Consider the following 17,500-nt stretch of genomic DNA (forward strand, 5'->3'; position numbering starts at 1 on the left):
AATAAATCAATACTGTTTTTTTTCCACAGGAGTGTGTTTGAAGCAGTGGAAAACAATTATGAATATATAAAGAAAATGGCCACCATGAATTTGGGTTTGGCTATTAATGAGCTGGAGGTCAATCATACAGATGGTTACAGTCAAGCCATGGCAAAACTGATCAGCTGGGATGATATGCATCCTGGCAAGAAGAAGTACAAGTTGGTAAGATCTTTAACCTCCTGACTATGAGTTAAAAAAAATAGGATGTCAGGGTCCTGCAATGAACCAAAGGGGTGATGTTGGTCTCAAAAATTAGATATAAATCTGTTTATACCAACTCTCCAAGCCAGTACTCTGGCTTAAGTCTGGCATGTGACATCTCTGAGCAATCTGGTATATACAGCATTAACAAATTTAAAATGTGTATAATTCCTTTTTTTCTGTTTTTAAAGACGACTAAATCATATATCTGCTATTAAAACTGGGTAAAAGTGCACACAAAAAATCTGATGTTTTGAGAAAATTAGATTCAAATATTTGTTTTGGGGAATTCTCCACACATCACATTTTTATTGAAAGTTATGGCCTGCTTATTTCATTTATCATCTAGTACTTTTGCTGTATAATACTATGTTTGCCATTCTGTTTTTGTTGCTATTTTCACATACAAAAGAAAAGAAAAAATATCTTTCTTGTAAAGGAGCAATGAGACAAAGGTGCTCACCAAACAAATGAGCAACTAGTAAGTGGTCATCATTTTTATACACCTATACACATCATATTCACAGAGAATATTTGTCATTGAAATTATTATTGTTTCGCAACAAATATTTGTTTGATACCAACCGTCATTCTCTATATACTTCGTGATATTTTAGGAAATTCTTATGTGCTGTTCTGTTATGTGCTGTTCATCTTAAGTATGGATGTTTATATAGGGTGGAATCAAATTCATGAATAAAATGGGTTGTGACTGGTATGTTGCTTAATTTTTGTTTTTGGTATGTAATGTTAACATAAAAACTAAAAACTTCTACCCCATGACAATTTAAAGTTGCAATTAACTCCTGTTAGCAAAAACAGCCATTTCAAACACTTACTGTACGGAGAGTTTCCTTATGCTCATCACAGTACTAGAGTGAAAGCTATATCTACTTCAACATTGTCCCCTCTTTTATCTTTCTGTTTGCTGCTCCATCATCCACCTCAATTTTTTGGCATCTTCATGTTATTAACCCATTCACGCCGGGACGATTCTGGCTTTGCATGGTCGTAATGCCGGGGTTTTCGAACGCATAAGCCTAACGCCTCGAGATTCTCGGGCGCACAAGCCACAAGCCTGGGCTTCCCGATCGCTCATCCCGAGCGTCAGCCTTGCCCAGATACTCGTCACCGGCGTCTGACACAAAAACCACAAAACATATCAACACGTCATCCAGCGCAAATGGGTAAAAGGTTCCCTTACCTAGATATCTCTTCTGTATATTGCAGATTTTAAAGAAGGTGCTGAACAGCCAAGATGGGGGTAAGGGAACAAGCTTCACTCACTTAGTCCATCCAGATGATAAACTCCGCCTGGCTGCTGTAGAGAACTTTGCAGAGAAAGTCAACAAGGGTTTGGTAAGCGAGACTCATTGTAGTTATCCTCTTTATAAGTCAGAAATTATTGGATGTCATCTTTTTATATCAACTTTAATAAAAAAAAGTTTTACATTTTTCAGTTAGCAAAGTTTAACAGTGTGCCTTATTAGCCTTTAACAAATGTTATTATTGCAGGAGAATGATGAAAAAATGATCAAGATGCAGATGACAAATATGCTAAATGATGAATACCCAGCTATAGTATCTGTGGCTTTGTCTCTGGAGAAGGGCATGCAAATGCTAGAGACCTCGTACACTATGGAAAAATGTGAAGAGCTTCTAGAGAGAGTTGAGGAACACCATGAAAAATGGGGAGATATACAAATGCCATGCTTGAGGGTGCTTTGTCAAACTTTTTCTTCACGGTATGACAAAGATCAGCTAATGAATGTCCTGTTCATATGCCTTCCATATGTGCTGTTCCCCAAGAATCAGGACTATGAAGCTGCTAAGATGATTCTGAAGTCAAAGCTGACTGTTTGCAGCCCTTTCCTGGCAGCCCTGTCCATGGAGCTCAATCCTTTGTTTACAAACCTCAAGCAAAAGAAATACCTACGGATGATCATGAAAGTTGTCCCAAAGGCTATCAGCGAGTTATCCAAAGAAGAGCAGTTTGCCTTGTGGTCATATGTAGAAAATCATTTGGGTTTTCAGAATAACCAGCTCAAGTGCTTTGTGTCTCTCGTTCTGCTGGTCTGTGGTTTAGTCAGTGATAAGATGGAGGATGATATGCGCTTGAAATTAGCACACAGGATTGTTGATGCATGTCAGGTTGGATTGGAATCTGATGTAAAGGTAAGCAATTATTCATTTGCCTCTTTATGAAGCAATTTTCTCTCTATTTTTTTTCTTTAAAACATTGTTGATTGTTATGCCTTACTCAAAATAGATGAAATTATATCAGTTATTTGTATGAAATAATTAGAACATTTGAAAGTTATTGAATTCTATAGTAAGTTTATAAACTTAACCTCTTATGTTTACCAGGCATTAGCTGATAAAACCAAAGATACAGAAGGGAAGGCAGACCATGTTGAACTTGCCCTCTGTCTTGAGGCTGCACAAAAGGGTTCCCTGACTCTCCCATTTTTGACATACTGTTTAAAGCAAGCTGTTCAAGTCTTCAAACAACCTGCTGCCTGCAGTACTACCACATTTTGGACACCATTCATGGAGGTTAGAGATTACAGATTTGATCACAGTTGTACAAATTAGACTTTGTCAAAACTTGCTTGTGTGAAAAATGCATAATTTATATAGTGTAAGGTAGGTTTTTATGAATGTATAAAATCTTGCATATATATATTCAGAAAATTTGATGATCAGTTCAATGGTCCATAAACAAAACTCTATAAACAATTTTTTTCCAGGATGTGGAGGAAGGAAATATCCTTCTCCTTGTAAAAACCCTGAGATGTGCAATACAATTGGAGAGATTTGATATTGTTGGGACTGCCTTGAGAGACAGTTTGGTAGTGATCATTCTGAAAGTAAGTATTCTATGATCCTAATCTTAAGGATATTTGTCTAAAAGTGGTTCAGTCACTGGACATAACTTTTGCCTAAGTTTTATAGATTTATTTTTATTCATGTTCATTTTTGTTTTATATAGCTTTGAAATAGATTTCTTGTGTCTACATTACATGCATTCAATTTTGGTATTGTTTCAGGATTCTTTAGAAAGTGTAGAAAACAGATACCACTTCCTCTCCATGATCTGGGGATGGCATTCCTCTCTCTCTGATCTTGTTGATGAAACCATGCAGGTAATGTTCATAATTGTGCTACTCCACCTTTTTGATTTACAATATTGTTTGTTCTTTGTTTATATAATGATCCCTTTTTGATATCCAAGTCATATGATGATTTTATTTTCATCCTCATTTCATAGAATATTTTTCTTTTCTTCTCTTTTCTTTTTTCATTATATTTCTAAATAATGTTCTTGTTTAGTCATAAATTGATAGTTGATAAAAAAAAATTAATCAGCTTTTATATATATATACATATATATATATATATATATATATATATATATATATATATATATAATATATATATATCTATAATTAAAATATATACATATATATATATATATATATATATATATATATATATATATATATAAACTCATTCTTTTTTTTTTCTTTTTTAATCTTATTTAGGTGTGGAGTCTAAAACTTGGATCATCACTCCTGAAGTCACAGTCTGCCAGTCTGGCTTGGGCCCTTGGCACAAAACAGCCCTTAGTGCCTTCCCTGCTGTCAGCACTTACCAACGCCAGCCAGCTTGTGCGACGTGAGGCCATGAGCTGTGTAAAGGAGCTGACCAGAGTTATTGGTGGTGGTTTGAGTCAGGACAACCATAGCTTGCTGTTGAAAACGCTTGTCAAGCACGACGAGGAACTTGTTGCTGATGAGAGGTTAGCATTCTCCAGGCATCCTTTATTTGATTTTGTTTTAGGGATTTAGTTTGACTAGGGAAAATTTGTTCATTGTTGATGCTCTAGTGTATTTTATACAACTATTGTAGTTTTGGTAAAGCCTAACCTTCAAATCATATGCATTCTTTAGGATCTGAGCCAGAAAACCTTTTTTAACTTTTTACTACTGCATGATCTTGAACAGTGATACCTAAAAAATTGTAATTTCTTAGCTCCCCAAAATTAATCTTGATTATCAATTTTTTAAGTGCTTATTCAGTTAGATAAGCATATATACCTTCCAGCTGTAGTTCTAAATGTGATAAAGAATGTTACACATAAAAGATAAAAAGGGGCCTTTTGATGAGAAAAGGTTATATAATATAACAGATTTATATATATGATATAAATATAATAAAATTGGCCCTTCTAAATACAAGGGCCAGTTATATCATGTAAAGCATATGGTATGGCTAGAGCAGCAAGTTGAAAATTGGCCATACATTTGACACCCCAGCCCAAGGGCATAGGTGTTGCTATCAGCAGACATGGTTAAGCTGTAACACGGTGTAAGGGTAAATTAGTCACAGAATACTCAAACTTTCTAAAATGTGAGAGAAGAAATCAGCAACATAGTTCTTATAAGTTCTAGGAATATATAAAGAAAATATATAAGAAAGGCATTTGCTCCATGGTATTATCCAGTTTTTTCCCTTCAGTCATAGTTAGATGCAATAAAACTTTACCATTATGCAAGTAATGGCATTAAGCTGTCAGGCTAGTACAGTGGTAGCATGTCAACCTCACATCCGTGTGGTTGACAGATCGAACCCTGTCCAAGCTTGTGAGTTTCCACTGTTGCCTGGCGGTTACTACTGTGGCTGGGCACTGTGGTGGGTAAGGACCAAGCTCAGACTTCTTATCTTGAGTCATCACGAGTTAGCACTAGCTGACACAAGCCAGGGGTCACCATAGAGGCAATATTCTGGGCAAAGCATCTGCTCTGTGTATATGGCTTATCCTTAACCCGTTAACGACGGATGACAAGATAACACGTCTGTCAAGCTTGTGGTTTCACACGGTTTTGGCGGTTACTTTGTCTAGCCCACTGGGGGTAAGGAGCAAGCTCAGCGCTGGCTCGCGGCTAATGCGGCCGAGAATCCCGACGCGTTAGGCTTATGCATTCAAGAGTCCCGGAATTTTGGTCTATTTAAGCCGGATTGGCCCCGTCGGGAACGGGTTAAGTAATGGCAGTAGAAGATGATTGCACATCTTGTTAAAGAAATAGTATAACATTTAAAAGGATGCCAGTAGCGTTCTCTTCATGAACTGTAAATCAGTGTGGGTTAATGACACATTAAACAGTATTAATTAGCATTATACCTCCAACTTGCCTAGAATAAGGGGAAGATGTATGACAATAGATGCCAACAGGCTTATTTGTTGCCACATTGTTGTCAAGAAATAATGAGTGGCAAGCAGATGGTATATTTAAAGCATTTTGTAACCAACATTTAATTATATTTGGCACTCATCACTTGACTCTCTTCTATGAAAACAATGAAAGGATTGACATCATTTTCATCAAATTATGTTAGGATTATATTAAGAACTATTTTCATTTTCCAGTCATTGTTCATTGGTACTATCTGAATTTGGAGACAAGCCATCATCGAAGGGTTTGCAGATAATCCAGGGTTTGTTGGAGGTTCTAACGTCTGAGCATACATCACTGCATTTTAAGGTTGCCATTCAGTATATGCTGATTAACATCACCAATACAGTAAGTTGGATAATTTTTTTCTTTATTCCTTTAAGGCTGTATCCTTTATAATAAATGTTTATGTTATAAAATAAAATTTATGGATTTTATTTAATAAGAAATATTTTTATTTTCCTTTTATGTTATTTTGTTTATTTTCTTTTGCTATAGGATGAAAAGAAACTCAGGAAACTAAAACTACATACTAAAGTTGGTAAATTTCCCTCAACAGAATGTGCTGCTGAATCTGCTACCACTTGCTAACAGTATATTTGCAAAGATAGGAGCTCTAAAGCCTGACTCCAAGTTAGATGTGCCAAGCTCTCTCTCCCTGTACTACATTCTGCTGTGCTTCACCCCAACCACCTCAGGGGTTCTTGAGACAGAAGCTGGTTGGGACATCTTCATTAAAGCTATCAACTGCTCAGCAACAGTGCTGGACCTTCACAAGGAAATTGTCTCTCCTCAGAGCATATTGATGGATCAGGTAATTATACATTTTTGTTTTATTTATTTATTTATTTTTTTCCTACTTTTATTTTTTTCTCATTGTTCATTCTAAGGATATACAATTTTTAAAAAAGTGTTTACATTAATTACATTGAGTACGTTATTTGTACTCATAGGCAACTTTCATTTGTGACATTTCAGGTCATGAGCCGCAAGTTCTTCATAAGCATTGCAACGGAGGAAGTGCAAGCCAGGCTTTGGAGCATCCTCATTAGTCGTGTGGCAGAGTCGGAAAACCCATATGAAGCTGCCCAGTTGCGCAAGGGGTTAAGGAAAGTGAGCCTGGATTCATCAGTGATCATTACCAAGATAGAAGGTCTACAGCTTGCCACAAAAGTCACCTCCATCCGTGCAGCTCAAGCCAAGAGGATCAAGCAGTGAGTGTCTTGTTCCTCTCCTACTCCATTTTTACTTAGGGAAGAGAGATGAAGGGTAGATCAAGTAGTTGTCCATCATTTTGGTTATTTCTGTAATAACAAATGGCATCTGAATTGGAAAATCAAATTGGTAAAAAGTAATTAATTTGATCTCTTGTGAGTATATAGCATATTGTTGGATTATGTGTCTGAAACAATTTGAAACACCAGTTTACAAGATAAACCTCTTATTCTGTTAGGAAAGTACAGAAGGATCAAGATAACAACTTGCTTTCCTGGAAGAAGCTGGGTCTGATGCTAGAAACTATTGGTGTGATGGCATCTTTAGGTCGTCCTTGGCTCTTGGTTGGTCCCCTTTGCCAGTGTCTCCAGCAGACTTTCACACAAGACCTTGTTATGACTGAGATTGTACAACAGCAGCTCCTGTCGGCACTACTTCATCTCCTTCAGAAATCCATTGCAGAGAAAGGAGAAGGTTGGTTATACACTGCTGATTGGATACTTTCCTTCCTTTTTTTTTTTTTTTTTTACTAGATATGTTTGAAAACTTATATATGTAACTAAAGTAGTGCAGAGTGGATTAGTGTCTTGATATCTTAGTTGTTTTGGTTGGATTAGAATTTATTGTTTGGACAATTCTCTTTATCTTTATTATGTATTGATTTGCAAAACCATTCATTCTTTTTTTTTCTTTGCCAGACATCAGTAAAGAAGTCCAGTTAAATGTTGAACTAATAGTTCAGTGCATCCGCTCATCTGCAAGTCCTGATACTCACCGTCGTGCATTGCTTGTCCTTGCTTTAGCATCAAGGATTTTCCCGGTAAGGCTCAATATCTGCAAATTGTATTGATTTTTGTCACAGGAAATCATAAATTATGCAGTTTGTAGATAATGTTTTTGGTTCTACATTCTTGTGTATGTTGTGACTTTCATCTCTTGCAAAATTCCACCAGGATGTTGTGATGCACAATATGATGTCAATCTTCACCTTTATGGGCACATCCCTCTTGAGACGAGATGACTCCTATTCCTTCCAAGTGATTCACCAGACTATCCAGAGTATTGTTCCCACACTCATCAAGGTAAGTCATACCTGTTTTCTATTGAGATCCTTTGATATGATATTTGTGTGATTATGTTTACTTTAATTAGATGAATTATAGAAGTTACTTCAGTAAAGAAATATAAATTATTAAAGAGAACAGTATAGTAGAAAGCACTGTGATTAATGATTATATACTGATACTGATTAATTGTTTACAGTGTGAGAAGAAGGAAAAACTTCAGGTGAAACTTGCCCAAGTGTGTCAAGTATTTGTTGATGCTCTACCAGACCTCCCTGAGCACCGCCGCTTACCTCTTTTCACACAGCTTGCAACCACAATAGATGTAGAAGAAAATCTGTGGTTGCTTTTGGCTCTTATGTGTGAGTATATCAGAAAATGAGATATACTAATTTTCTGATAATTTTTTTTTTTCTATGACTTACTTCTTCTACACCACTGTAGAATCTTGTCAGCAGCAGTAGTAGTAATATTCAATTCAGTAATTTTCAATATTTTTCCTCTTTCTGGAGCTGCTTCTATTCTTGCTTGAACTTAAATGTTTGAAAAAATCTGTAATATGTTACAGATGATTATAGTTTACATTTCTAATTTTAATTATTTGACTTCAGGTGACATCCATGTAATCAAAGGCACTGCCAATGAAGCTTCAATGCCCAAGGATGAAGAGAGAAAGGGGGTTCCTTTGAATGTCCAGTTTGCTCTGATGCTAAGTAGCCAATTCTCTGGATTGACACAGGTCCATGCCTGCTGTCAGCTGATGGAGTACATAATTAACTTGCCAGAAGAAAAAGGTAGGAAGTGATATTTTAATGGTGGTTATAAGAGGGTGTGTCTTTTCTTAAGAACAGATTTTATGAGCCTGAAGTATATATACCTAAGTGTGCATTATTGCATTACTGTTGTTTTGATTGTGTGTAATTCTTTTGTTGCAGAAGAGGAGGGAACATTGGTAGCAGATGATATTATTAACTGGAAAATTCACTCAACAAAACAGTTATGCCACTTCAAGTACACCTGTGTTGGTCTCATGTCCCATCTGTTGTCCTCTGAGAACTTTATTGGTCAGGTAAGCCTTCGATTGGTTGCTTGTCCTAATTAATCAAGACTGGTGTTAGATGATGGATCAAGATGCTCTTTGTTAAAAGCTACCTGTAAAGACACATTTTTCTAGGTGCGTTTAAGCTTATTGATCAGAATGATGATGCTGATGGTAAAAGATTTTTCAGGGAGTGCCTTGTTTAATATTAATAAGGATTTATATTTTAGGTGTGTGATAAAACAGAAGGTCTTGATGGGGAGCTTCAGGAACTCTACCAGCAGCTTCTTGAAAAGACAATGTGTTTCCTGCGCACTGTGAATGAGTTATGTGATGCCAACAAAGACAAGCCTTCAGGTAAGCATTTGTGGCTACTAATTCTATTATAATCATTATTATCATTACAATACTAGTAACATGAATGATAGTAATAAACCTTTTATTTTTTTGAAGGGGGAATATGAATCATAGAACAAGTTACAAAGTTATGAACTTTTTTTTTTTTTAGGGGGGGGGATATAAATCATAGAATAAGTTACAAAGTTACAGGAAGGGCTACCAATTGACTTTTGGTTGACTAATCCTTTGCAGAGCCATCTATATTAAAAAATATATAATAAATAGGTGAATAAATTAATAAATACAATCACAGTGGCTAGGGCACTTATACATGCACTCCAAATGGCATTGGGTTAAGTTAATGTATTTAAAATGACTGTGAGGTCAACTAATCTATCTATATACCATCCTGAAATGTAACACATACTTATTTTGTGGTGTTTTAAACATTATTCTAACATTTATAACTCTCATATTATAGGTAAATTCTGGAGTTCCTTGCAACGTAAAGTGATATCTGTGTTGGATGGAATCAACGCAGTCCTGCCTCCCAGCATGTTGTTAAAGGTTGTAGGTGGCCTGATTAAATCACCCTTGCCTGTGGTGAGGTGCAGGGCCATTGAGCTGCTCTGTGCAAAACTTCAGCCAAATGCAAACTTCTTCAGGTAGGTTTCTTCTATATTTTTTGTTGTGGATCATCTGCATTGTATTATATATATGTATACTATATCTTTTTCTTTTGGTTTTATTTTACTGCTTTTTATTTTCCTTTTTCTTTGCATCTCTCTTTTTTCTCCTGCTTGTCTTTCTTCTCTTTCTTTTGGTTTCTACCTCAACTTCTCTTTTCTTCTCCTTTTCCTTTTATTCTTCCTTTCTTTTTCTTTATATTCTTAATTTCTTCTTCTCCACCTCTTTATATTTATATTTCTTCTTTTTCATCTCTTCCTTCTCTTTTCATCTACCGTTCCCCCTTCTCTTTCCTCTTTTTTTTTTTTTTCTTCTTTTCTTTATATTATTCTGTTCTTGACTTCTTCCTCTCCTCCTCTGTTTTCTTTTCCTGCATTTTCTTCTTTTTAACCCTTCTATATTCCTATCTTCATCTTAATTGTATATTCCTTTAGTAGTTTCTTGATCGTCTATCTCCTCCTCCAGCTCCTCATTTGCCACCAAATCCATTTTTTCTTTGTTCTTTACATCATTGAAAAGCATAAGGTTATACTGAGTATTTAGCATATGTAGATTTAGTATATTGTTTTTATGTTACCTTTTTTACCTTTTGTGTGTGTGTGTACCTTTCTAGTGCGGAAAACGTGAAGGATCTGTTGCCATTTGTGGAGATATTGCAAAATTTAGGCCTCCCATCAGACCAACTCATAGAGACAAGACAGACCAGTCTCTATGGTCTACAGCTGCTCACGAAGTTCCTCTCTGCACACGTAAATGCTGAAGTGCTGAAACCTGTCCTGAATCTAGGTGTCAAGATGGTCTGCTGGGAAAGTGAGTTAGATTTTGATGTTTCTTTTTTTGTAGATATTTAACCCATTCATGCCGGTTGATGTCCTGTCACGTGGTTGAAAAATATCCCCAGACCTGGGTGACGTCCTAAGACTTGCATTTTCTCGCCAAGTTCCAGGAGGGGCAATTGTGATGTGCTGAATTGTCAGCTATAGATCGCTAGATTATTCTCGAATATAATAATTTTACATAATTTCTTAGGCTCGGTTACTTTACTTTAGGTGTTTGAGTGTCATAAATTGAGATATAACGTTAAAAAAATGATGTTGCAGAAAACTACGTCGTATTGATGACATCATGGTAATTTCTGCTTCTTGTTCGGTTGAATATAAAGATCTGAGTCGAAGAACTATTGTAAAATCAAATGTGTTTGGCCAAGAAGTAAAATAAATTAAAAAATTACTAATGCAATACTACTACTAATTTGTTGATTACCAGTCATATCATGTTATATTACGCCACGAGGTACATGTACATACTCATATGTACGTGTATGATTATTCATATTTTTCTTTTTGTTTTCATAAAAAAAAAATGTAAAACATGTTTTTTGATGTCCAAATAAGAGATTGCTTCCACTTTCCTTTGGTATTTTCGCATAGAAGTAAAGAATATAGGCAAAGCTCAATAAGATAAAACTTAAAAGGTATTACTGTAACATGTTTTTCAACTAAAATAACTCCTCTGAACAGGGCAATATTTTTATGTGCCTTTACATTGTAGACGCATTCATGAAAACCATAAGAATAGGGTGGGTGAAAAACACTCCGAGAGGATCAGGGTAACCACACACACTGAGAAAACTCCCCAGCTCAAAGCGTTGTGCGCTAGCTATCTACCCGGCGTAAGCAGGAGTAGCCGAAAATATGTCCTGTTGTGAATGGGTTAACTGAGTGATTGCAGAGAAATGATGATAAAGCTATTGGATTATGTTTGATAGTTTAGATATTAATTAATTTAATTGAAAAATCACAAATAACCTTCATAGGTCTGTTTTTCTCTGTCTCTGTTTCTCAATCTCTTATTTTGATTCTTACTCTCCTTCCTTCCCTTTACAGTAGAAAAGTTTTTATAATGTTTACACATAACTTTCTACTCTACCAGATACTCCAGACAGAATTGTGACTCAAGCACTCTTAGTTGTGGCTGAGGCAGTTGCTGCATTAAAGGCCCTTGCAGTTTCTCGTCTTGCTCGCCTTGTGCCCATTATCATCAAGCTAATCAGTGAGAACCAAGAAACAGATTATCTTCTCCTGGCAGCACTCACAGCCACGCACAAGGTATAAAGTGAATCTGGACACTTACATTTTATACAAGATGCAGTAATAAAAATGTTTGATAATGGCAATATTTATTAATTTCAGCCATTTTTTTTTGGGGGGGGGTGGAGGAACGACCATGGACTGTCTTGCAAATCAACAAATTTTTCCAATCTTCCACAGCTTGTAGAGAACGTGCCACAGTTCCTGTCTCCTTACTTGACACCCCTCATATGTTCAGTGTGTCGCCTCTGTGTGGTAAAAGAAGAGCCAGTTTCAAAGGAGTCACGACTGCATGCTAGGCTCACTTCGGTCCGAGACTTGTTGTCAGAGCACATTGAAGCTCGCATTTTTATCCCATGTCTTACACAGGTGAGCCTAAAGAGAGAAGACTGAAGTGTCCTCATGCCATTAGGAATTAAGATTACTGTTTTATAATATTATTTTGTCTTAAATATTCAATGGTGAATTATATGTGGACAGAAGAAAGTCCTTAATTTTTCTTTTTCTTATTACACACTTACAGTATTTGTACATGTGTTTTCAAGAAGTGTACTTAGTATTGCCCATACTTAATAAAAAAAAGGCTTCAAGGAAGTGTTGGTGAAAGATTGTCCTTCAACTTTTCAGGCATATGAGAAATTATCGGAGGATGACATTCCTGCAATACAGTCTTTGCTAGCCATGGCAGAAAATCTAATATCCAAAACTGATAGCAAAGCACTGACTGTCCACATGCCAGTCCTACTTGATTTGTTCTCGAAAACTTTGGAAATAAGAACTCAGAAGGTAATATATGCTGCTTATCATTTTTATATAATAGATATAACTTTACATCTTTACTGAATTTTATCTTTTAAGGAATTGTTATAAGTATTATTGTCAGGTTATATAGTTATTGGTACTACCTTGTTTATGATTGCTATACCAATATTATTACTATAGATATTCTATGTGGTATTGATAGAATTACATTTATTATGTTAATGTAATTAATAGGATGCCGTATTAATATTATTAATCTTAAGTTATAAAGATCAGTATGAATATTTTAATCAGCTACAGATCTTGTAATCCTTTGCTTACTTAAACATTTTTATTCCAGGGAGACTCAGACATTATCATCAAGGTGGAGACGAGCATAATTTCAACGCTGGTCAGATTGTTGCTGCGACTCAATGAACATGACAATATGGCCATCTTCAACTCCCTCCAGAGATGGGCGGTTGACTCAGTTGATGACAAACCCACCAGATTGATTACTTTCTATCGGTGAGCTTTACTCGATCAGTTTAAGTAATTATTCCTGTAATTGTTAATTTGACTGAATGATGACCATGTTGAAGATAGAGGTGGTGATGATATTAACACAAATAATGATAATGATAATGATAGTAATAATAAATATGATTATAACAACAGTACTTACAGCAGTGATAAGGTATAAGAAAATGTTTTTTGATAGATATTGACTCTTTGTTTGCAGTGCCATTTCTCATGGACTCATCTCTAAAAGGGAGAAGACTACTAACAAATATCATATCCATTTTCCAGGTTTGCTGACCATTTAGTGGGCACTCTGAAGGTGCTCTTCATAAAGGCCAAATTAGCAGACAGTGTATATAGCCATGCAGTGGCAATGCTTGAGAGAAACAACTCCTTCAACCACCACAGTACTGTAAGTGAAAACGTGTTTGTTATTGTTATGATTCTTTATACTGTTGCTGCTATTACTGTATGTCATTATGGTTTTGATATTTTTGTATATGATTTTTATAGGGTATATAAATGCAGTACTTAGTAGGATTGGATTGTGACATGTTCAGTAGCAATGATTTATTTATTTGTTCTAGATCTTTGGAAGCGACGAGGATGCGGAAAAACATTCATCAGACCTCATCAGTGTGATCTTGGATACTCTCACTAAAATATTTACATATGATTCTGTCAACTTCATAAACCAAGAAAGGTTCAAGATGATGGTTAAACCACTGATTGACCAGGTAAATACTTTTTTTTATCTTTTAAATTTATGAGGGAAAATAAGCTGTGCATTATTGCTGTTACAGATTTATTTTCCTTTGGTTAAATTGTTTATTGTAGCAAGATTTAGAAGTAAAGCTGTAGAGCTTCTTCAGTGGACTATTTTGGCCCATTGTAACATATATAGTAAGGAATGTGATTGGTTAAATGAGATTTTTTGTAATAACCCAACATTCTTATGCTTTGTAGCTGGAGAACAAACACGGAGGAGAAGAGGCCTTCAAGGACCGCGTGAAGAATCACTTAATGCCATGTGTAATCAAATTCACTGTAGCAACTGCAGACGACTCATTGTGGAAGGAACTTAACAGTGAGATCCTCAAGAGAGTTAGAAATGAAGATGAGCCTCAGGTTAGTTATCAGATTGGATTCAGTTGTAGTACTTTATTTTGGTTATATTCAAATATGTTCCTTTGATATTGAGTAAAGTATTGCAGTTACTTGTGACAACAGAAAATGAGATCAATTTACTTTTGTATTTTTCTCATGAAAAAGTTAATCAACAGTAAATTGAAATCCAAATTTTAGTAGTTATGCTAATTGTGTAGGTGGAATTTGCAGGGCTTTCAATAATATAGTTGAATTCAGTCTGAATATGCCATATGCCATTGTTTTTTTTTTATAATGAACCATATGTTTTACAAAGGGAAAATGTTCTACTATTTGTAACTAAGGTGTTCTCTAAAGCAAAAATAGCATCTGTGTCTCCTAACTTTGCTCTTGGCACCCTTTCTGCAGCGTTTGATATTAATAATCATATGTCGTAGCACAACCATACAGTGCGTGGAAAGCTGCATACATTTTACATTGTTTTCTAAGACATGTCCTCATTCTCTCCCACAGGTAATTCTAGCAGCTCTAACCACTTTTGAAGGTCTAGTAGACAGCCTTGGTGAAGACTACCTTCAGCCTTTGTTAGCGGATACAATGCCCTACATCACAGAGGTTCTTGAGAATGTAGAAGATGATGTTGAAGAAGCATCTAGAAATGTGTTTACTAAGATGGAATCTATTCTTGGGGATAATTTAAGAGCATATCTAAATGAATAACTGAGTGCTGTGTAGGTAATAAATTTGGTACAAAGAAGATTGTTTTTCTTCTACACCCTTCCCCAATATCTTCATATTTGCTACCTTATCAGTCATTCTATTTATAATGATAGAATTCAATGTCTACAACTATTGAAAAATTACACTCCATCAAGAGTGTTTAAAGAATGTAGCAGTCTTCATGACAATTCGCAAAAGAAGTTAAAGGTAAAAACAACTAAATACAACAGATTCTTGAAAAAATAATCAGATGGCAACAAAATTCTTTCATGTAAATTTTAATTAGACTGTGTTATTACCCCCATATTTGCCATATTTGCCAATTTGGTGGATCTTCTTATTATCAAGTCATTGCTCCCATTAACAATGAGATATAATGGACAATTAATAAGAAAGAATACAATGAAAAAACATTTCCCATAAGGGAAAGGAAGAGAAACGGGAAAGAAAGAAAATAAGATAAACACTAGGTATATGATAACTACCATTTGACTGGAAATTCAAGTGGAGCAAGTCTGAAACTAATCAGATCATCTTTAGAAGAAAGAAAGAAAAATAATTTATACCATTAATATTTACACCAATACATCTTGATAACAGTGTGTGTTGTACCAAGAAAGTGTGTGGAATTACGATTTAATTTATAAGACTGAAACGGTTAATGGGCTCACCCCAAGTGTTGATTATGGCACAGGATAGATATGAACAAATTAATATAATTTTATTGAGTGCTACTACAACCATGTTCATATAAATTCCATCGTAATATAAACTTAGCCAGAGCCAATGACTGTGACAAAACGAATTATTTTTTCTTACTTTACTTTTTCATATATTTACCTTTTACTTTACACACGGAAGTATCGTAAATGACATTCAGAAATCACTACTTAAAGTATCTAGTAGGGAGTTTTAATAATAGGGATCAAATCCAGTTCTACTAACAAATCAAGAGAAATTCCTCGGACCTGTTACGAATGAATAAATCGCAACTAAATTGGGAATCACGGAATAAAGCCAAGTTGCAAGCTGCTTTAACTCCATCTGCCCCAGCCACGCCCTTTAACATTTTACATTTCTTTATGCATTATATCCCAGACAGACCCCGTTTTTTTGTATACAGTTCATGTTGAATCTGGACTCAGTATGCTAAAATGGTTTAAGTCTTATCTATCTTGGAACATTAAACGTTATCGTAATAAATTCACTTTATTTTACGGGATCACTAAATGACATATTTTACGCAAAAAGTAGTGTATTTTACCAGTTTCTATCATTCCTGTACATCTCACAAACATCTTGCTTATCATACTAAATTTCTCAAATGGATAAACATTTTAATTCACTGACCGTGAAATAAACCATAGATAAGACTGCAATCGCTAGTTGAAAGGACACCGAGCCTATAACTCGCCTGTTGAGTTGAATTATTATCTTAATTAAACCATAGTGCAACCAACAAAGACTAATGTCAGATATTAAACTGGCGATAACTCCGCCCACCAGCCGAGACTCATGGAACCAATTTACTCGGAGGACGTTTTTTAAAGTATATGCATGATACATTCAAGTAAAGCCCGTCTGGCGTTGGGCTGGGATATAGTTCAAAAAAGTTCCCGCGTGCGTGAGAAAACTCAGAACTTCTTAATCACTCCCAGGTGAAAATTTTTTGCATTCATTAACGTTGTCTGCTCATTTGTTAAGAAAATTTTCCACATTTTGATGAAGGAGAGATGTGGAATGGCTCTTTAACAATATTTTTTATACATTAAAATGCCGTCAAAATGTTAACACTCTGTGCAAACTCCTCCAGTTTGAGAAAGGATTGGTGTAAACTGTAGGTATTCACGATAAAATAGGTAAGAAGTAGTGAGCGTTATCAAGCTTGTATTTGCGATTTGAGCAACGAAATTCCTTAATAATCAATATGTCGCCTCGGAAAAAGGGACCTGCAGGCACAAGGCGAACTTGCGTACCCACGCGCTGAGTGTTGTGGTTTATAATTTTTCTTATAAGTCGCCGAATAAATATTAAAATGAATTAATGACATTGAGTATTAACTGGTTAAAATAGTTAGACAGTATTTCCCACACATAGCAGTTTTTAAAGTTGGAGTGCACGAGCCCGCCTCCCGCCCGTGAATGGTCGCAGAATCTTGAGTCTTATTGATCTCTGTGTGTAGGGGGAGTGGGGGCGGGGGTAGAAGGAGGGGAAGGGGAGCAAAATAGAGAGAGGGGAGGGGGAACGGGACATCAGACGAGTGGGGGTGTGGGAGAAGGGGTAGGGGGAGGCAGTGGGGGGCGTAGAAAAGAGAGAGAGAGAGTGAGAAGTGAGGGGAGGGGAGGGACGGAGAGGGGTTTGTTGTGAGGGGGAGTAGGAGGGGCTCGCGTGCGGGGTTGGCTGGATGGTCTAGCCGTCCCCTCGCCGTCCAGAGCTTCACTCCCTTGGCTGGCGTGCGCGGCCTCTGACACAGCCTCGACGCCACGGCCGCGACAG

The 17,500-nt window shown here is 36.0% G+C and overlaps 2 protein-coding genes across 4 annotated transcripts in view; both read left to right on the plus strand.

Moving 5' to 3' along the window:
* The window catches only part of l(2)k09022 (HEAT repeat containing 1 homolog l(2)k09022), a 24,160-nt gene extending 9,122 nt beyond the window's left edge, over window positions 1-15,038 (plus strand). The window contains exons 10-36 of the mRNA XM_086553505.1: window positions 30-204; window positions 1,474-1,602; window positions 1,759-2,418; window positions 2,611-2,799; window positions 2,994-3,113; window positions 3,294-3,389; window positions 3,789-4,045; window positions 5,675-5,828; window positions 6,040-6,294; window positions 6,459-6,694; window positions 6,934-7,169; window positions 7,394-7,515; window positions 7,649-7,777; window positions 7,959-8,121; window positions 8,371-8,553; window positions 8,695-8,828; window positions 9,029-9,155; window positions 9,619-9,802; window positions 10,438-10,634; window positions 11,757-11,932; window positions 12,095-12,283; window positions 12,542-12,700; window positions 13,017-13,183; window positions 13,466-13,589; window positions 13,765-13,914; window positions 14,144-14,305; window positions 14,798-15,038. Coding sequence (XP_086409631.1) covers window positions 30-204; window positions 1,474-1,602; window positions 1,759-2,418; window positions 2,611-2,799; window positions 2,994-3,113; window positions 3,294-3,389; window positions 3,789-4,045; window positions 5,675-5,828; window positions 6,040-6,294; window positions 6,459-6,694; window positions 6,934-7,169; window positions 7,394-7,515; window positions 7,649-7,777; window positions 7,959-8,121; window positions 8,371-8,553; window positions 8,695-8,828; window positions 9,029-9,155; window positions 9,619-9,802; window positions 10,438-10,634; window positions 11,757-11,932; window positions 12,095-12,283; window positions 12,542-12,700; window positions 13,017-13,183; window positions 13,466-13,589; window positions 13,765-13,914; window positions 14,144-14,305; window positions 14,798-15,004 — 5,080 coding nt within the window. The 3' untranslated portion in view covers window positions 15,005-15,038. The remainder of the gene's footprint in view (window positions 1-29; window positions 205-1,473; window positions 1,603-1,758; window positions 2,419-2,610; window positions 2,800-2,993; window positions 3,114-3,293; window positions 3,390-3,788; window positions 4,046-5,674; window positions 5,829-6,039; window positions 6,295-6,458; window positions 6,695-6,933; window positions 7,170-7,393; window positions 7,516-7,648; window positions 7,778-7,958; window positions 8,122-8,370; window positions 8,554-8,694; window positions 8,829-9,028; window positions 9,156-9,618; window positions 9,803-10,437; window positions 10,635-11,756; window positions 11,933-12,094; window positions 12,284-12,541; window positions 12,701-13,016; window positions 13,184-13,465; window positions 13,590-13,764; window positions 13,915-14,143; window positions 14,306-14,797) is intronic.
* Window positions 15,039-17,439: 2,401 nt separating this feature from the next.
* Window positions 17,440-17,500, plus strand: part of OtopLa (proton channel otopetrin-like a) — a 419,182-nt gene continuing 419,121 nt past the window's right edge. For all 3 annotated transcript variants that reach the window (XM_086553513.1, XM_086553514.1, XM_086553515.1), the window contains exon 1: window positions 17,440-17,500. This exon is cut by the window's right edge. The gene's annotated coding sequence lies outside the window, so the exon portion shown is untranslated.

Source organism: Penaeus japonicus, unplaced genomic scaffold, assembly GCF_977035675.1.
Source record: "Penaeus japonicus unplaced genomic scaffold, GWHDUDI00000001_assembly GWHDUDI00000028, whole genome shotgun sequence".
In the NCBI taxonomy this organism is placed as follows: Eukaryota; Metazoa; Arthropoda; class Malacostraca; order Decapoda; family Penaeidae; genus Penaeus; species Penaeus japonicus.